Raw genomic sequence first — 21,442 nt, 5'->3', positions numbered from 1 at the left:
GTCTTCTGTGTTCCCATACTCCATATTCAAAAGGTTTCTGAAAGGTTTAGAAAGAATCAAGCCCAGGTTCGTGGGATCTCAAGTTTATGGGAGCCCCCTTTGAACCCCTGGCTACCTGCTCCCTGCTGTTTGAGTTACAAAACAGCATTTTTGGTGGCAATCACCTCAGCCAGGAGGGTATCTGAGTTGAGGGCACTCTCAGTGGACCCCTTGTGCACAGCGTTTCACAAGGATAAGGTTAGGCTGAGACGTCACCCCGCGTTTTTACCTAAGATGATCTCCACGTTTCATGTTTAACCAAGACATATCCCTACTGGTATTTTACCCAAAGCCCCATGCCTTCCCCAGAGAGAAATGTTTACATACCTTGGACATTTGAAGGGCACTGGCCTTCTATATGGATAGGACTAGACCCTTTAGAAGAATGTAGGAACTCTTTGTGGCAGTTGCTGATAGGATGAAGGGCCTTTTAGTCTCCTCCAAGTGGATTTCTTCCTGGATAGTGAAGTGCATCAAGGAGTGTTATAAGCTCATGGGGTTTCCTCCCCTGCCAGTTAGGGCACACTCCAAGAGTCAGAGTAGCCATCAAGAAGAAACTGAGTGGGGGTGGTTGTCAGGCAGTGCATATATTGGTCACCATATCAGTATCACTCCAGGGGGCGCTGCACCAACCCTATGGCTACTGGCTAGGGCAAAAAACTTTGGGTGACTGGGCGTGCGCCAGCATACAACCAACTTGGAATGGACATGAGCAACGCATCTCAAACACCGGTTACAGAACGGGTAACTGTCTTTTTGAAGTTGCTTACTTCGAAGTAAGCAACTTGCAAGCTGTGTTTACACACACCCTACTTTGAAGTTAAACTTTGAAGTAGGGCACTATTCCATTCTCAGGGATGGAGTAAGGACTTCAGAGTTGGACTCCCTACTTTGGAATTAACTTAGAAGTAAGGGAAAATGTATGTAGACCCTCTGCTGCCTACTTTGAAGTTAACTTCAAAGTTAACTTTTCAAAGTTTAACTTTCTGAAAGGTTTAGAAGGAATCAAGCCCCAGTTCAAAGTTGAAGTTTGAAGTTAACTTTGAAGTTAGTTCCTAGTGTAAACGCACCCTTTGAGGCCCTTTCATGGGATGCCATGTGCAAGTGCAAAGTTTGGATAGACACTTAGAGTAAACAAGACTTCTGTGCTTAGATGCTCCAGTAAGGAGTACATTCAGAAAAACACAACAAAGTATTTGGTGACTTCTGAATACTATTCTATATGTTTACTCTTTGGGTTTTATTTAAAATGATAGGGACTGTGTAACTATCTTGAACTTTTTCTTTCCTGTGACAGGTAAACTTGTCAACATAGACACAAACTCATTACGTTCTTCCATGAGACCTGGCTTTGAAGATACAATCCGTCGGTGCATTCAGAGGTTTTTATGCCATAATGATGGACAGGCCTGGTCAAACAAACGCCACTATCAAGAAGGTAGCTCAGACTACAGCGTTCAGTATACTTTCTCTTTTGCTAGTTGTAATTTTGTGTGTGTGCACACTTTCGCACACATATAAACTGAAGGGTGGTAAGGTCTCTAGTAAGGAGTGTCTGGTATAGCAGCTGTCTTGTTGTTCAGGTTTGTCCATTGGTGTTTGTAGTAATTTTTATGAAATATACCAGACGGACATTCCAGAAGACTGAATTTATCTCTTTGTCCCCAAGACCAGTACAGCAGGAAAGCAGCAGATTAAGCCATACTTCCTTCATGAGCTGCTGGCATGCGTGTACATTGACTTGTAGGGGTTCACCTTTAGCAAAGAGAGGACAGTTCGTTTGTTAGCTTCCATCAAAAATGGTGGATAGGCTTATTATGAAATAGACTCTGACCTGAAGAAGAGCTCTGTATAAGACTGAAAGTTTCTCTCTTCAGAAGAATTTTTGGTATTACCACATAGACTTTCTCTCTGAGATAAGTTATTTTATCTAATTCCATGAACAATTAATCACTTTTGGTCACTAATTACCTTTGTCCCATTCTAATAAGAGCTACAGGTGAAAGATCTTATTTAAATATTTTCACTCCCTTCCCAAATAATCTGTTTAACAATAAAATCTAATTCCTGCTTTGATCATAGATTTCATAGCGTCGTACAGCATGTTACAGGGGAATTAAATATCAGTACCCCCATTTTATAGGTAGAAAACTGACACACACGGCTGTAAAGTGCCTTGCAGGACAATGGCAGAGCTGGATACAGAACCCAGGTCTCTTGAATCCTAGCCCAGTGCTAAACTCTGAGAGGTAGGATTTCTGCGGTGAAGACTATGAAAGGATTGAGTTTCCTCAACCATTTTTATAGTGACTGTATTGTGTACGTCACAGAACAAATTTAATTCTATAGACAGAACAAAAATTTGTATGCAGAGTCCACAACTGGAAACACACACAAAACGAGTGTTTCTGGAATAAAAAATTGAGCATTTCAGTAGGTTGATGCCCATTCTCTCCTTCTCTGTACGTGAAAACTGTAACTGAAGTGAGATACTTGAAGCCCAAGTACCTGGATATGGACTCTCAGTTCAGCTGCCAATATAACTTGTCCCTGTAAAAAGGATACCGTCTTCTTTAAAAATTAGCTTTCAGTGTGGCAAAGTGAATTAATTACATAAATATGTTTTCCCTGTGGTCCATGATGGGCCTGGGGCATGCTGTGATGATAATTGCTCCAGCACAGCCCAGGCAACCCCCATCAGTTGTGCCCTCAGTCAGTTTATTGGATAACTAGCTAATTAAACAGCATTTTACATCCCTAGTTTGTCTTACCTAAATGAACTGTTCAGATAATTTCCAGGTGAAAAAGCAGTTCAGTAGCACTTTAAAGACTAACAGAATAATTTATTAGGTGATCGGCTTTCATGGGACAGACCTACTACTTCAGATCATAGCCATATCAGAACAGACTTAATATTTAAGGCACAGAGAACCAAAAATAGTAATCATAGAATGCTAGGACTGGAAGGAGCCTTGAGAGGGGCTAGCTCAGTGGCTTGAGCATTGGCCTGCTAAACCTGGGGTTGCGAGCTCAAGCCTTGAGGAGGCCATTTAGGGGCTGGGGCAAATAGATGTCAGGGATGGTGCTTGGTTCTGTCAAGAGGGCAGGGGTCTGGACTGGATGACCTCCCGGGGTCCCTTCCAGTTCTAGGAGACATGTATCTCCAATTATAAAATTAAATAAAATAAAATTTTATAAAACTGTAGCAGTATGTTCCAAATTTTTGGACTCTCATCCTCTAGCATGTCTGTTTTATTTTGTATTTTTATCTAGTTTTTCAGAATAGCAATCTAATAAATACTTTGTTCAACAGTTATAGTGGTGATTACATGAATTATTTGGTCTTTCAGATCTGAAATACAAGGGAATTGTCATTGTGCAATTGTGTTTTTCCTCACAGCTTACATACATGGCCATGCTGAAACTCCACTGTATCGGTTCTCCTTAGCAGATGGCACTATAGTGACAGCACAAACAAAGAGTAAACTGTTCCGAAATCCAGTAACTAATGACCGTCATGGATTTGTCTCCACCCACTTTCTTCAAAGGTGAAATTAACAACATTCTGTGGCAGATTTAAATATTACAAGTTTTTAAAACACATATTTGTATTGATACAACAGGAATGGCCAAACTTACTGACCCTCCAAGTTGCATACAATAAACTTCAGAAATTTAAGAGTCAAAAGAGAGGCACAACCTGCCCTGTGGCTTCTGGTCCGTCACGCTGCTGCAATTCTAAAGCCCTTATCTTCCCTTCCCTGCAGTGCAGAAGCCACTACCCATCACCCTACTAGGCAGAAGCCTCAAGTTCCCTCCTGACCGTTCTAGTAGGTAAAGAATGTGGGAGGGCTCTGCAAGTCACACTTTAACGGTAAAAGGGCAACATGTGGCTCATGAGCCGCAGTTTGGCCATCCCTGCTGTATAAAGATCTATTTAAGCAAAATACAGTATATTTAAGAAACAAAAACTAAACAAGCATTTTAACGCAGGTCTTATTCCACTATTAAAGCCCATTCTACTATGATAATAGTTAATTGGTATTTTTGCCTCTGGGTCACTATTTTATTTATTCACTTTTCTCTAGTATGAATATGTTCAGTAATAAGTAATAAACCTGGATGGATAGAAAGACTCAAAACATGTGTCTTTGATACTTTTACTGGAGATTAAATGGTCAGACAAAGAAAATGAATAGTAAAATATACCATACATCACTTGAAGCAAAAAGTCCAACTTTGGTTTAAATGTTACATCCTGTGACTTGTTCCTGTTGACTACGAGATTAATTAAAAGACACTTTGGAAATAGTCCATGCTTGTCGCAACAGAAGTGCTCCCAGCTGCTGATCAATGAGCAGTTGAGATAGTTTGTAGCAATATTAAAGTGTTTCTTCTGTGACAAGTGGAGTGGTGTCATGCATTGACTCAGGGAACAAACTGATACAAGAAAGGTGACATTCAAAATGATAAATACATAAATATAAATGACATCTAGCGATTTGAAATGCTTTAATGGTATAAGATTGAGTTCCCCCATAAATTAAATTAGTCCTTTATAATATGTGAATGCATGAGCACTAAGGCCACTCCATAACTCGAGTTTAATGTGACCTTTGTGAACCTAGCTTATACATTTCTTGGTCCTTTTTGGAGTGATTTTTCAATAACGTTATACATTCTCTTTACATGGAACTTGATTCATATAAAGTTTTAAATGTTTTTCTGTGGGGGGTGGGGGGATGCTGAATTTTCAGAGAACAGAATGGATATCGACCAAATCCTAGTCCAGTGGGACAAAACATCAGAGCACCTACAACTGGAAGCACAAATTCTGTTGGTGCTATTATGAACATGTCACCAGGTCAAAGCATGTCAATGCAGAACAGAAACTATGGCATGGGAGATCCCAGCGCGATGGGACAGATGGGCGGTACCAGATATGTAGGTCCTGGTAACATTGGACCAGTCAACTCTGGACCAGCAATGCAGTCGTCTCCTTATCAGAACAGCAATTATGGGTTAACTATGAGTAGCCCACCACATGGTAGTCCAGGCTTGTCTTCCAGCCAACAGAATTTAATGATTTCTCCTAGGAATCGTGGGAGTCCAAAAATGGGTTCGCACCAGTTTTCTCCAGTTGCAGGTATTTTATTTTGGTTATAAACTTTTTGTACTCTTTTTATCTGAATGTTCTGTTCTTTTTAATATATTATGGTCCTATAACATCTGAACCAGTGTTGCCTGTAAGTTCTTCACTTGGGTGTCCACGCAGGAGAGATTTGAATGCTGTCCAGCTGATTTAGCAAACAACCTGCAGCCAGCAACATCTTTTTCACAAGTGGTACACATCCACGTGTTGCAGTGCACATAACAAAATTTGTCCCACAAATGGATGGAAAATATTAGCAGGAACGTTGTTCTGAAATGCTATACCTTAAATGTAAAATACCTAATTTTATGATGAGGGTATAATTAAAGGTACAGTTATTAATATTTATAGTATTTCTTATTTCTGCTCTCTATTTCAATTCTTAATGCACATGGTGAAATAGACTTATTTAGTATGCAATGGTTTTCTGGCAAATAAAATCAAAAGGAATGTAACTACTGTAATGCATTGATTCTGATACAGGTATGCACTCCCCAATGGGATCTGCTAGCAACAGTGGCAACAACAGCTTCTCTAGCAGTTCTCTTAGTGCGCTTCAAGCCATTAGTGAAGGGGTTGGAACTTCACTTCTATCAACACTTTCCTCACCAGGTCCAAAATTGGATAATTCCCCAAATATGAATATAGCTCAGCAAAGTAAAATGGGCAATCAGGACTCAAAGAGCCCTTCTGGTTTGTATTGTGAACAAAGTCAGGTGGAGAGTTCCATGTGCCAGTCAAACAACAGGGACCTCCTTAGTGACAAAGACAGTAAGGAAGGAATTTTGGAAGGGTCTGAGAGTCAGAGGGGGCCAAATGAAAGCAAAGGTCATAAAAAACTCCTTCAGTTACTCACGTGCTCCTCAGATGAGAGAGGGCATTCTACGTTGTCAAGCTCGCCATTGGACTCTGGGTGTAAAGAATCTTCTACCAATGTTACAAGTCCCTCAGGAGTCTCTTCTTCTACATCTGGAGGGGTCTCTTCTTCATCAAATATGCATGGATCCCTGCTACAAGAAAAGCACAGGATTTTGCATAAATTGTTGCAGAATGGTAATTCTCCAGCAGAAGTAGCGAAAATTACAGCTGAAGCTACTGGTAAAGATACTTACCATGACTCCAGTAATACATCTACCTGTGTAGAAGGAACTATCAAACAGGAACAGCTGAGTCCTAAGAAAAAAGAAAACAATGCTTTGCTCAGATACCTACTAGACAAGGATGATGTAAAAGATCCACTTTCAAAGGAAATTAAACCTAAGGTAGAAAGTCTGGATAATAAAATGGGACACTGCAGTAGCTCCTCTATTTCTACTTCAAGTCAAGAAAAGGAGATTAAAATAAAAACAGAACCTTCTGATGAGGTAGTATACTAAATTGCGTACAGGAATTTTATTAATGAACGTGATAATATTTTTCTTATTAGAGTTAACAACCTAAAAAAGGAGAACATTCAGTTTTTGTGTGTAAATATTTCCAGGACAGTGCTATACAAACACAGCATTAAGACGTGTTTAGTGTTACGATTGCTATATAAGTACTTTTAACTTCAACAACAGTATGTGTTGCAACAAAATTTGCTATAGTGGAGTTCTTTGTATAATAGTCATGTTGAGCTATCAAGGCAAAGTGTATTTAATACAGTTTATTTAAAATTAAATCTTTAAGATTGGCAATTTTTACATAGCATATATTTATTTTCATGGATCATTTGGAAATGATCTGCCAGCTGACTCAAATCAGTTGAGGGTGCTGCAGTAGGAAGTAAAAGAGAATGAATGTAAATGGAGATTGTCCATTTTTATATGCAGTTCAGTTTAAAAATGCATTTGGGAAATTTTTCATCTGATAGATTCTTTGATGGGGACGCATGTGGTTCCAGTGACACTGTCGTTGGTTCCATTGGTGTAAGTGTGAGAATCCTGTAAGGAAAGGTCCATAACTGAGTAAATACTACATGACGTGTACTTTTCAGCACTTTGGATAGTTAAAAAAAATTGGGGAATTTGGAGGACAAATGCACTCAAATAATCAACTTGAGTTACACGTATAGGTTGTACCTCCTACATAAGTCCCAAATGACAGAATTTGCTGGACCAGGAGAGGTCCAGGGCTTCTACCCCAGGCAGCCCCAGCTTCCTATTCGCTGTGGACTTCAGACTTTCCAGGGCTGCTGCAGGGTTCCAGCAAGTGGGGGCTCCAGCTCCAATCCCACATTGCATCAGGGGCTCAGGCAGGGGCTCTGGCACCACTCCTGCTCTGTGTGGAGTTCTGATTGGGGCTCTGGTCCCAGCCCCACGCTGCATTAGGCATCATGGGGGATCCAGCTCTGGCCAAGGCTAGGCTGCTGGCCACTTCTCTGGACCCAGTGCCTGCACCGCTGATTCAGGTCTGGTCTCAGCCCTGGGACTCTCTAGTCCTGCTGGATTACAGATGTTGCCAGACAAGAGAGTACCAGATTTAAGAGGTTCAACCTGTATGTATAATAGGCAAAGATGATTCCTTAATTGTTCTGTGGAGGCAGGCTCCTGAGCCTGAATGAAGACCCATTTTCTCTTCAAATATTACTTCTCATCTCAATTTAAAACATTATTTGAAAATGTTTAACTGTGTTGAAATGAATCTGAACAGATGCTTCCATAATCAAATGCAGCTAAACTTAAGTTATGATCCTGCAGCTGCATTGCCTGAGCTGGCCCTTTATTGAAGTCAGTGGTGCTCTTGATAGGCAGAGGGACCTAGTAAAGTTCTTCTTCAGAGAGGGACCGCGTATTTCTGTACAGCGCCTAGCATATTTTGGTAACTATTTAAAATAAAAAATGTTGATGATCATATGGCAGTTTTTCAATACCCATCCAAATGTCCTAAAATGTTTTATGTTTCTTAGTGACAGCTTTCTAAAAAGTAGATGTAAACTAACCACCTTATTCCCAATGGAGTTTTCTGTCATATATGAAGACAGTTCCGAAACAGCTCTGTAGTTTAGATATACCCTCTTTAAATCTCTGAGAAATATGGAACACTTGAATGGTAAGCTTATCATCTAAGAAACTAATTATATGTTATTCAGAGACAAATTTTCAAAGAAAGGTAGGCATGCAATTACCCTGCAAATTATGTCTAATTTGCACATGTGGTTATCATGACTGTGTGCACAAATTATAAATCGGATGCACTGAGTTATTGGCATGTACAATTATAATAATTGTGACTATGAATTAATGCCCTTAGTGCTTCACTATACCATTCAAACATTTGACACTAATGCAGAGAAGTCTCCCAAATTTGAGATGCTAAGATATTTATATTCATGGGTTTTTTTCATATATACTTTTCCCCTGAAGTTTTGCTTTTCCAAAACAAACAAAGCAAAATGCACTAACCAAGTAGTTGAGAGATATTTGAAGAGTTTTTGGGAAGTCAGCGCTAGATGCAGAAATGTTATAATTGCACTAAAGTGCTTGATTGAATATGTTGCTAAGGGCTGTTAAGACTTGGGAAGCGCTAAATGGAAAGTTAAAAGATGAACAATGTGAACAACAGTTTATTTTTGTTTTTTCTTTTCAGATGAGTGGAGACTTAGATAATTTAGATGCAATATTGGGTGATCTGACTAGTTCTGATTTTTATAATAATGCTTTGTCTACAAATGGGAGTAGTCTTGGAAATAAACAAACATTATTTCAAGGAAATGCACCATTGGGTAAGGAAGTTCACTTAATTCCACTTTTTTCCAAAATTAGGACCTATTCTGTGATTTGCTTTAAATGTAAAGTACATTTAACTCCTTTGCTTCGAGAATGTTTTCTGATTTAGTAGGAAATCAGTCTACAGATATAAATTACATGTATTGGACTACCAATCTATTGGTAGATTTTGTTTACATAATTAATATGAAGAAATATTGCAAAAGATCAGAGGAGATTGAAGATCCCTTTTCAGCCAGCATCCAAGCTGTGTATCTAAAGCACAAATATCAAGGATGGGGAAATATGTTGTCATCAGTAGGGGCAATAGCAGATTAAAAGAAGGAATTAAACTCTTAAAGTTAAACTAAATCCTGGCCAGGGAAAGTCTGAGGGGTGAGTGGCAAACTTCTGATTTGCTTCAGCTCTACTCAGATAGCTTCAGGCCTGCCCCATCTAATGAACACTCCTGTTTTATTTATGAAGTGCTGACCATCCCTACTAGTAGAGGTAGTGGAAGGGCAGGTTAATATTACTTGTGGGATACCATCCATACCACCAATATTGTATACTGTAAGTGCCTCAGTGCATAGACGTTATAGTGATAAGCACATTACAAAAGCTTGAAATAGATATCATCTGACAAGTAAGTTTACTCCTCTGGCTAGTAGGTATCTAGTACTTTTTCAAGTAGTCATCCCCCCCACCGGGCAGTGGACCTTGTGGGTCTTTGCTTGTTTTGAAGCAAGAATTTGTGCATTTCAGTGTAACTGGTATGCATTTCTAGGGTAAACCAAAGAATAGGAACCAATATGGGTTTTAATAAAGTAAGTAGGCCCCAGTTATTACACAGTAGGATGACAGTGTCAGTAGAGAGGCAATCTGAAAGGCTATGGCTACAGTAGCAAGTTTTTTCAAAAAAGCTGGGGTTCTTTCAAAAATCCCATGGAGTATCTACACAAAAAATGCATTTTTGCTATTAAATTGGAAGACCACAACACTTTTTTTCTGGTGGCCCTCTTCAGCTCCCACATGAGGAAAAGCACCTTTTTTGAAAGACAGGAAAAAAAAGTGTGTCGATGTTCCGGAGGCCTTTTTTTTTTTTTTTTGAAAGAGCAGTCCTTATGGTGCCAGATTTTTCAATCCCTGGATTGTTCTTTTGAAAGAGCAGGGACTATGTGGATGCTCTCTATTAAAAGAGCTGATTGATCTTTTGATCCACTTTTTTGTGTGTGGATGCAATCTTTCAAAAGAAGATTTTTCAAAAGAGATCTTCCCAAAGAGCTTCTTTCAAAGGATTGCTGTAGTGCAGATACAGCCACAGCAAATAAGATTAGAGAAAGCAGTGAGACTAAGATGGTTGAGGCAGTTGTAATGTTTTATGGGTGAGGTACAGAAACATACTTGCATTTAAGATTATAAGTAGAGTTGACTTGTGCTGTGTTTTGGAAGTACCAGTATATTACAGTCACAGTTTTGTGAGAGTGTTCAATTTATAAAATAAAAACTGAAGACCAACATCAGTGTATGAAGAGGAATGCACATTGTTCATCAAAACTGTAATATAGCATGTGGCAGGTGAATACCTAGACAAAGAATCCTAGATTGTAGTTTAAATTGTTTGATCATATTACTAGAGCTCTGCAAATACGCAGATGTCCATGGTTCATTTTTGAGTATATGGATATGGATGCAGAGACAAATTTTGTATCCAAGACTTCGCAAATTTGTGGATATCTGTTGTATGTCCGTGGGTATCCATGGATGTGAATGCAGATATCCTCAGATCATTTTTGCGGATATGTATACTAACTTTGTGTCTGAGCAGGGCTTTACATATTATTCCCAGAGTCCAGGAACTTGGTTGTCTGGAGAAGGTGCAGCTAACAGTATTTTTTTGGTCATCGTTTAGCTAGAAGGACAAATAAAAGGCAATTAAGAATAACCATTCATGGCTTTTTAAATGTGTAGCATAGTTGCCCACAAAGAGATATAAGTTCTGTAAATCATGAGTAGGACATTCTGTTTCTTGTTTGAAGGTGTACAGTTGCAAGCATCTTTTAATTCTTTAACAGGTATGAGAAGTCCCCTGTCTGTGCAGACTACTCGTCCTCCTTTCAACAGAGCCATGTCTTTAGACAGCCCTATACCTGTGGGTTCAAGCCCTCCAGTGAGGAATATCAATGCATTCTCCATGTTACAAAAGCAAAACATGATGGGTGGGAGTCCAAGAATGATTGAGAACCAGGAAAATTTTGGAGCAAACATGGGTTTGTTGATTACATACAAAGAGATCTCATTATAATTGAAAATATTTAACTTTAAAAATACTGTAAAAGTTTAGTGTGTTGAAGTAGCAGTTAGTTAAAAACCAGAATGTATTCAGCATGAGGCATGTTAAATATCAACGTTTATGATCTAAATTGTTAAGCTGAGTTTGTCTGTTGTCCATGGCTGGAGTTTTTAAAGTATAGCTGTATCCCATCCATTTGATCTGCTGAGACTTTGTCTTAGTTGAATTACTTGTTGTTGTTTTTAAAGGTGTTTTGAAATCCTGAAGTGTTTTTTAATGTGTGGTTGGTATGACCATTCTGAGTGTAGCCAATCATAAAAGTAGCTAATATTATTTATTTTAATGTGCTTGTAAGAAGTGAAGCCTGCCATAACCAGATTTAATAGGAGTTCAGTAATCTGTTCTCCATTTATTGTCTGCTGTCATTGTAAGTAGGGAGAAAAAAAAGATGTGGTTCCAACAACAAAACTTATATGTTCTGTAGAAGAAATAATCTTTTATATGATCTTCATTGTGCTAGGTGCACCCACCAGAAATATGGCTATGAATCAGCATCCACCAGGAGACTGGGTTTTGCCAAACTCAAAGGTTAACAGACTGGAGCCTTCAAGTTCCGGTTCATTGGTGAGACCAGGACCAGACTATAACCCATCCCTTCCCAGACCTGCAGTGAGTGGTTCCATGCCTGGTTTGCCCATCCGGTCTAATAGCTTACCTGGTTCAAAAACAATGCTACAACACCAAATGATTCATATGAGTAAGTTCTCTATCTTTTTATAAAACTAATAAAATGCATACTTGTTTGTTGATCAGGCATTCATAATAAAGATCCTCTTAATTGCAGTACAGGATCTACCTCTCTTAACCAGAATTCTGTTATCAAGCAACATCTCTCGTCCGGCAGCCTGTGGGTCCTGGCAGCCTGTACCTGCTGTCAGCCGCCAGCCTGGGCTCCCTACCACCTTGGGTCTTGACAGACTGTGCTTGTGTCAGTCATTGGTCACTGGAACCCGCAGGGAGCCAGGGCCAGCGACTGCAAACAGCTGTGGGGAGCCGCAAGCTGCTGGGATCTGTGGATGGCAGTAGCCAGGGCTGGCTGGTGGCTGCTATGATCGAGGAGCAGCTAGAATCTGGGACCCAGCTGCCAGGACCTGGAGTCAGTGAGGAGCCAGCTGGGGGGGCCATGGTTTGGCAGAAGATGACTTTCCCTTATTTGGAAAATTCTTCTGTCTGTCTTGGGTCAGGTCCCAAGGTGCCAGATCATAGAGGTTCAACCTGTACTTGGATTTGCACCTAAAGACAATAGATGCCTTGAGGCAAGTTCCATATTTTCCTCTTGTGCTTTTAAACTACCCGGCAGATTGTAGAAAATACCTTAAACTTAATAATAATTACTAGTTTCAGACAAGGAGTGCCATATTGTTTAATTATTTGTCCAGGTGTTCCTTGAATTTTCAATTGTAGGTGTCATTTTTTCTACCATTTTAAAAATCTACACCGTATTTATATATGATTTATCTCTCTATTCTTCTTGGTGATGGTTTCTGCATATTGCTGCCTGTGAAATGCAAAGTTCTTGGAACTGCACTTTAGTTAGCTATAAGTATAGGGACTTGCATATGGAGTCTTAGGGGTTTTTTGTGTTTTTTTTAGATAGATTTCCTATTTTAATTAGTCATAGTTTTCAATGGAAATATTGGCTTTACTAGTATGTAGCTAGCTTTCTAATTTATCAAAGGTAGTTGTAAAAAATGTTGCTTTTTTCTGCACTGTGGTGCAGTTAGATGTTGGATCAACTATAGTTCTTTTCTCAGTATTGTATCTCATATAGAACCTAAAAACCAGCAGTGTCCCCTATAAGCTGAGCGTTTGGGTGGCTGTCCAAGAGAGATTCAAATGCAGCCCACCTGATGAGCAGAGCACCCAGAACTGCCCATAGCTGGCTGCATGTGTTTCTGTTGTTTTCCGCATGCCACAGTGCACATAACATAATTTAATATGCACATGAATTGGGAAAAAAAAAATTAGAGGGAACGTTGAGGATCAGTAAGAGAGAGAGTAGATTTTAAATGGGGGATCTCATGCCCTTTTGTCATGCTAAAACTACTGATCCAAAGAGTTATTCAGTGTTCAGAAGTTGTTTCTTTAAGTCTTGATTCATATTGATGATTAACCACTTCATATCTGATCCACTCATCACTGTTTTCCATAGGGCAAAATTGTCCTGTATTTGCATCCAGCTTTGTCAAAAGAAGTGTCTTGAAGTTCATGTGAACAAGTTTATCAAGACCCCATTTTTCTTTAAAATTTGACGATTACCTGAGATGAAACTAAGCTTCATACCCAAAATGTTAAGTGGGCCATAAGTTTTAATTTAGGTAGAACTCAACCAGTAAAGAAAATTACGGGTTGAAACTCTCTAGTCTGGCAGCCTTAGAACCTGACCAGTGCCAGACTAGAGAATTTGCTGAGCCACAGGAGGTCAATGTTGTCTAGCAGCAGTACCAACACTTCCACATTTTACTGTGCTCTTTACTGACATTTAGGGGTAAATTAGAGCTAAATAGCAGCACAGAACAATTGGGCTAGAGCCATATTACCACGGAATAGCGACCCTGCTCAGGGTCGCTTTCCCAGGGTTTTGTTTCATGCATACACAAAATGGCACTTTCTGGGGTCAAAGTTGACCTGGGAACTCCTTGTAAAAAGTGAGGATTAAGGAAGGTTGATGAGAGAAACGCTCCTGTCGACCTTCTTCCATGTAAACAGACGTTGAAGTCAACCGCTGATAAGTCAATTTTAGCTATGCAATTGGTGTAGCTAAAATTGCATATTGGTGGTCAGCTTCTATGTCTAATGTAGATATCGCTGGAGAGCCAGGATTGGTGGCTGAAACAGACTTCATGGGACAATGGGAAACTTGGCCACACCCATAATAAATAGACATCCAGCTAACTAAAATCATGCAGGTCCACATGTTGCAAGACCAGAGAGTGACGGAGTAGAGAAGTGCAACTTATACTATGGTTTTTGTAGCATTTTGGGCTCAGTGTAAATGAAATGCCATTTCAGCATTGCATTTCTCAGAGTCAATTGGATTGGACACTCAAACTTATACTCTAACAAACCTTATGGTACAAGAGAGTCTGAGGCTTCCTTTTACTAGAGCTAAGGGAGCAGCAGAGGCATTTCTATATTTCCATTACAGAAATCCACTGCCTGAAGTTCTATGTGCACCTTTACTCAGCCCTACTATCTCAACTTTGCATTGATATGTGATGCTCAATTTGGGAGGATAGTTCTACAAATCTTGTTAAATTGGAACTCTTTAGCCCATCTTGCTGGAAATTGTATTGCTAGTGAAATATGCAAAATATAAACACTCCCTGAGTTACAGACATCTGCACATACAAACAAAAACTCAACTTCAGCTTCAGTGGTGGCAGGAAAGAGGAACGGGCAATGGCGAGCAGCACAAGTGCTGGCCAGACGCTGGTCAGGAGCAGGAGACGTTCGCATAGCTAGTGACTGGAGAGAAGTGGTAGTTTGAAGGGGAAACACATGGAGGATCCTCACTAACAGGCACAGTCTATACCCCAGGAATACCAGTCCTGGAACCTTTCCCTGCAACAAAGCTTGCTGCCAGCTTTGTCCACCTATCTTCTCTGGAAATACCATCACTGGACCTAACCAGGTTACTCACAGAATCACGGACACTTTCTCATGCTCCTTTACTAACATCATGCCCAGATGCTTTGTATATTGGACAGACTTCTAACTCCCTTAGACGAAGGGTCAAGGGGCACAAAACAGACATCAAAACACTCCAGATCCACAAACCAGTTAGTCAACATTTTAATGGAATGGGGCATTCTGTCAATGACCTAAAGGTATGTGTGTTACTGAAGAAGAATTATCGCACCATTCTGGAAAGGGAAACAGCCAAGCTGGCTTTTATATTCAAATTCGGCACATTAACACATGGTTTTAATCGTGATGTGAGCTTTGAGTCACTATAGGGGCTCGTCTGCATACTTGGCTCAATCTGTTCTTGACCTTCACCCCTCCACTCTCTGATTTGCTCACCTTGATTATCTTCTTCTGATTTGTCCTCCTTGCTTACTGTTTTTGGTTCTCTGTGCCTTAAATATTGAGTCTGTTCTGGTCTGGCTATGGTCTGAAGAAGTGGGTCTGTCCCATGAAAGCTCACCTAATAAACTATTTTGCTAGTCTTTAAAGTGCTACTTGACTGCTTTTTGTTTTGACATGGACTGTGGTTACACTAGCGAGTTTTGCTGACAAAACCCTGATTTTGTTGACAAAACCGGTAGATCGTCCACAAACATAATACATTTTGTTAACAGTTTGTTGACAAAACTTAGCACTTTCTCCAACAGCATTCTGCCTTTCAGCCTTGAGGCATAATGCTGCTGTCATCAGATTCTGTTGGCAGAAAAGCTGTGTGGATGCACTGAGGGGCCTTCTCTCGACAGGCAGGGCATCTAGAGGAGTGGGCAGCCTTGTCTACTGTGCTTCCAGGTGCCTGCTTTGTTGAGAGAGCAGCCAGGCAGTCCAGCTGCTCTGTCAACAGAGCCGAATGCCATCTTGTGTGTGGCCACACTCTGTCGACAGAAGCTTTGTTGGGAAATCTCTTTTGACGGTGACTTCTGTCAACAGAGCACTGTGGTGTAATTGTAGCTATACAAAATGGGAAATGACTGTCTAAGAAGGAGTACTGCAGAAAAGTATCTCATGAACCACAAGATAAATATGGGTCATCAGTGTTACACTGTTGCAAAAAAAGCAAACATCGTCCAGGGATGCATTAACAGGAGTGTTGTAAGCAAGACACAAGAAGTAATTCTTCTGTCTACTCTGCACTCTTTATGCCTCAATTAGAGTAATGTGTCCTGTTCTGGGTACCCCATTTCAGGAAAGAGGTGGAAAAATTGAAAGTCCAGAGACGAGCAGCAAAAATGATTGATGATTTCGAGAACAAAATGACTTATGAGGGAAGACTGAAAGAACTAGGTTTGTTAATTTGGAAAAGAGAAGACTGAAATGGGACATGACAGCTTTCAAGTACCTAAATGCGTGTTCTCCTTAGTCTCTGAGGGTGAGACAAAAAGTAATGGGCTTAAATTGCAGCAAAGGAGGTTTAGGCTGGACATTAGGAAAAACTTCCTACCTGTCTGGGAGCGTAAGCACTAGAATAAATTGCCTAGGGAGGTTGTGGAATCTCCATCATTCAAGATATTTAAGAGTAGGTTAGGCCAACATCTATCTGGGATGATCTAGATGATGTTTGGTCCTGCTGTGAGTGCAGGGGACTGGACTTGATGATCTCTCAAGGTAACTTCCAGGAGTAGGATTCTATTATTCTACGATTATGGGTGAAATAGGTTTTTGTGGGCTGGCCTGGGAGCCAAACTACTATTTATAATATTGTTTCTTCCAAAAAACTGATTTACAAAGAAACTTTTGGAACACAACCGGTTTATAAGTTGGGGATTTCCTCTACTGCTCTGCACAAGTGTGTATACTCTCTCTCGCTCTCTGTATATTTTGAAGATGTTAAATAGTGATGTGATCCCCTGCTGCCGCAGTTCTTTCTCTTAAAGATCAGAATTCTACATAGAAATTCTGTTAAGAGGGAAATCTGAATGAATAGAGCAGAGACAACACACTCAAATAGGCACTTGCTGATAAGTAATTGATTTTGTACTTTGGAATGTCACATGTATTCATGCCACTTTTAGAGCACATGATTGAAAGTATTCTGACTTCACTGTCAAAAAGAGCAAGGTGGATAATGTTTAAAATAAAAAAAACGCTGTTTTTGTATAAATCAGATTTTAATTTAAATTGAATACAGGTTTATTTCAATAAAATCTGAGCTATTATAATTAAATTTGAAATTACAGCAGTCAACGTTAAGGTGTAAATTTTTATGGCCTATTAAAATAAGAGGTGTTCAAGTCCCAGCCCAGGGGCCACCGGTGACCTGAGAACCTCCCCAGTCCAGCCTGCAGAAACTTTTGAAATGGGTTTTTTCATCAGGGTTGCACAGCTGCCGCTTGAGGCTGGAGGAAAGTGGCACGTGGGCTGTCATCAGTGCACATGGCTTGCAGCAGCATCCAGGCCCCCAGCACCCTCATACTCTTAACCACAGAGGATGCTTCTGGGTCTGAGAAGCCATTCTGATCAAATAATATAGACTTCTCCATACTCTGCAGCCACCCATGTCCTAAAGAATTGTGTTGCCCATGGATGAGGGCATCACGGACCCCACAAACCTAATTTGGCGGAACCTGGTGTCCATTGTCCCCACGAACAAACAGGTGGACAAGAAGTATTTCTTTCACCTCTAAGGACAAGGACTTCTTTTTCACTCATCCACAGGCCAACTAGCTTGTGGTCAACACAGTTCGCAACAAGTCCAAATCGTTTTGCTCCACCCTGCAAGACAAGTCCAGTAAAAAATTGGACATTATGGGGCCTTAAGTCTACTCATCGGGGAGCCAGATATGCAGCCATGATGGCCAACTATGATAATTCAAACTACTCAAAACTCCAGGAGCTGGTCCCATCTTTGCCAGAGCAGCAACGTCCAGTTCTCCTGAATGTTATCCAGAAGGGGCACACTATCTCCCTTACAGTTGTCCAACCTGCTATGGATGTGGCAGACAGAACAGCTAGGGTCATGGTCTCCGCAGTGGTCGTAAGACATACTTTGTGGCTCCAACCTTTGGGGTCCCCAGAGACCTTCAGGAGAAGGTGGAGGACCTCCTGTTTGACAGATGTCACCTGTTTACTGAGAAAACTGACAAGGTCCTGCGTTCTGTGAAGGACTCTCGTGTGATGCTACACAAGCTGGGATGTACGCTTTCCCATTCAAATGGGCCCGATAGTCTCCCTGCCAGAGATCCCAGGAACAGTTCCGACAACAGCTCCAGCAATATGGCATCCAACAGATGCACAGGCCCCAGCTGCACAAGCCTTATCAACAGCACCAGCAGTCCATGGCATTCCACCTTCAGCATCCTAAGCAGCAGTTTTAAGGGTTTGGTTGGGAGCCCAAAAGTTCTTCTCGTTCTAGCCACCTCACAGCCTGGTTGCCAGTGGTTCCACCACTGTCTCTGCCCCTTTTTTCCATCACCACGCCACCTTTGCTTCAGACGAGTGGGTTCTAGAACTAGTGGCCTGGGGTATTTAATTCTGTTTACTTCTACTCCCCTTGCCTGCCCCCATATCCTGTCCCTATTCAGGAACTCTTCTCACAAGAATCTGCTTAATCAAGATGTACAGCACCTTCTGCGTCTTGGCACCGTTGAGCTGGTCCCAGCAGAGTTTGAAGGCAGGGTTATACTCCACATACTTCCTAACACAGAAAAAGAATGGGGGGGAGGGGTTTTGAGGCCCATCTTCGACCTCTAGAGGCTCAACAGATATGTTCTCTATCAACATTTCAAGATGGTGACTCTCAACCATCATTCCGGCAGTGGACAAAGAAGACTGGCTCTCTGCTCTTGACCTACAAGATACCCATTTACATAATCACAATCCGACGCACAGACACTTTGTAAATTTACGGTGGGGTCCCATCATTACCTTACTGGGTCCTTCCGTTTGGGGTTTTCAGCTTCACCAAGGGTGTTCTCCAAGACTTTGGTGGTCATGGCTGCCCATCTGTGGTGTCTTGGGGTCATTATCTTCCCATTCCTGGACAATTGCCTTATAAAGGATCTTCATTTCAAGAGGCACTTCGCATGGTCTGGGTTACCATGGACCTTGTGCTCAGTCTTGGCTTTCACATAAACTAGGAAAAGTCCATGCTGCAGCCCACAATGACTCTTGAGTTTATTGGGGCCCACATAAATTTTATCACAGATGGGGCCACTCTCTCTGTTCACAGATTCCAAGCTCTTCATGCCCTCATTCTGTGGTGTGACTGTCTCACACTGTCACATTGTGCATTTGCCTAAAGCTTCTGGGACATATGACAGCCACCATGTACATGGTTAAGCTGACCAGACTCCACACATGGTGCTTCCAGTCCTAGATAGCCACATACTGTGCCCCAGCTAAGGACCTGCTGTCCAAATCAGTAGCTGTTCTGCTATGCATTCTCGCCTCTCTCCAGTGGTGGACATGCCCAGACAATGTTCTAACCAGGGTGGTGTTGGATCAGTTGCCCACTTCTGTTACTCTGGATGGTTCCGTTACAGTCCAGGGCAAGTAGTCCTCCACCGAACAAGCCCTCTATGTGAATCTTCTGGGGCTCAGGATGGTCCGCTATGCTTGGCAACATTTCTGACAGCACCTTCCGTGCAGGACAGTCAATAGCCTGACAGACAACACCACCTGCATGTATTATATCAATGGACAGGGTGGAGTTCAGTCTACAGTCCTGTATCCAGAAGCCATGAAACTGTGGACTTGGTGCCTTCAGCACTGCATCGCTGTGGTGGCTACGTAGCTCCCTGGGGTACTGAACATGACTGGGGATGCCCTCAGTTGCTCATTCAGTGATCACCATGAGTGGGAGATAAGCATGGCCCTCAGTCATGTGTTCCAGCTTTGGGGTCAGCCTTGCATAGTTCTGTTTGCAACCTGGGTCAACAGAAAATGTCACCAGTACTGTTCCAGAGCAGGTCTGGGGAATCACTCCCTTGGGGATGCTTTCTCCATCAAATGGGATGTACCCTTCTTCTACATGTTCCTTCCCTTCCCCTTGATTCAAAAGTTTCTGGTCAAGGTCAGACTGGACTGGGCTCCCCTCATTCTAATAATCCGGGCATGACCGAGACAAACTTGGTATCCTTATGTCTACAAGCTGTCAGTAGTGAATCCATATCCCTTTCCTCCCTATTGCAGAACTTTGGCCACACCCTCCATCATGAACCACTCAGACTATGACTCCATGCATGGCTCTTCCATGGCTCCAGGGTGCCAAAATCACATGCTCTGAGGAGGTGAACTGTGGTCTTGTTTACATCAGATGGGAGTATACTTACAAATCTTACTTCTACAAATGGACGAGGTTCTTCCAGAGGCTGGGTGCAAATCATCCTGTGCCTCCTCACACTACACCCCTTTCTGTCCTCCTCGATTACCTGCTGCACCTGCGTGAGTCAGACCTAGCTGTGAGCACCATTGTGGTACACACTGCAGCTTTAGCGGTATTCAACCAAGTGGAAGATGGGGTCTTCTTCCTCACTCATTGTATCACCAAATGTTTGTTGGGTCTTCAAAACACTTCTTTCCATCAGCACGTCTTCTGTTCCCTATCTGGGACCTTACCCAATGTACTCAGCTGCTTCATGAGGCCACCCTTTGAACTGGTAAAGTGTTACTGGCTCCACCTGTATATGAAGGTCTTCATTTTAGTTGCCTTACGTCAGCCAGGAGGGTTGGGGAGCTTGCCGCTCTTATGGCTGAACCTCCTTATATGGTCTCTGCCAAAAATAGGGTAACTTTTTGCCCTCATCCTAAGTTCCTCCATAAGGTTCTCTCTGTTTCATATCAATGAGCCTATCCACTTACCTGCGTTCTTCCCAAAGCCGCACTCTGATCCTGGGCATGTGGTGTGGCATACCCTGGATGTTTGTCAGGTGTTAGCCTTTTACATCAATCGCACAAAGCCTTGGCGCAAGTCTTCTCAGCTCTCCCTCTCCTTCACAGGATGTCTGAACGATTTTCCAAGTGGGTCTCCACCTGCATACGCATCTGTTATGCTCTTCATTAGAAAGAACTTCCGGGTGCACTGGTGCTCAGAGGTTCTAGGATAGCCGTGGTTTCTTGCATGTGCAGCAGCACCACCTTGGGCTATCTGGTATGCATGGTGTGGGCCCCTCCGTTCATTCTCTACTGGCCTTGGCTACAGATGGAGCTTCACTCTCTCTCAAACACAAGAGTTTTTAGTTAGTAAAATAGCTCAGTATTGTTCTACACTTATCTAAGTTATCTTTTCTATTCAAATTTCAAATTATTAATAATAATAATTAATAATAGTTTAATTAGTGTTAGAATTAAGTACTGTGTCATCGCTGTGCTGGGCTCCGTGGACTTCAAGCAATGCACAACCTGCAGGGAAGCCATGGAGGCCTCTGACAGCCATGCCTCCTGCATCAAATGTCTGGGTGAAGGCCACCAAACCTAATACTGCACCCATTACTCCAGCCTCATGGTGAGGGCCAGGAGGGACCGAGCCAACAGGCTTGAGACTTCTCTATGAAAAGTTCCTCCAACCACTGGCCCCAGACCAGCCTT

General features: G+C 41.7%; 1 protein-coding gene across 12 annotated transcripts in view; it reads left to right on the top strand.

Moving 5' to 3' along the window:
• Positions 1–21,442, top strand: part of NCOA3 (nuclear receptor coactivator 3) — a 186,203-nt gene that overhangs the window by 143,585 nt on the left and 21,176 nt on the right. For 11 of the 12 annotated variants that reach the window (XM_075011851.1, XM_075011853.1, XM_075011859.1 and 8 more), the window contains 7 exons: positions 1,337–1,477; positions 3,440–3,587; positions 4,797–5,185; positions 5,675–6,555; positions 8,759–8,894; positions 10,953–11,147; positions 11,691–11,927. In XM_075011851.1, coding sequence (XP_074867952.1) covers positions 1,337–1,477; positions 3,440–3,587; positions 4,797–5,185; positions 5,675–6,555; positions 8,759–8,894; positions 10,953–11,147; positions 11,691–11,927 — 2,127 coding nt within the window. The remainder of the gene's footprint in view (positions 1–1,336; positions 1,478–3,439; positions 3,588–4,796; positions 5,186–5,674; positions 6,556–8,758; positions 8,895–10,952; positions 11,148–11,690; positions 11,928–21,442) is intronic. The other variant, XM_075011858.1, reaches the window with a different exon arrangement.

The sequence above is a fragment of the Carettochelys insculpta genome, chromosome 17 (assembly GCF_033958435.1).
Source record: "Carettochelys insculpta isolate YL-2023 chromosome 17, ASM3395843v1, whole genome shotgun sequence".
Taxonomy (NCBI): Eukaryota; Metazoa; Chordata; order Testudines; family Carettochelyidae; genus Carettochelys; species Carettochelys insculpta.
Note: the sequence above shows the minus strand (reverse complement) of the source record. Positions and strands in the feature narration are given on the sequence as shown.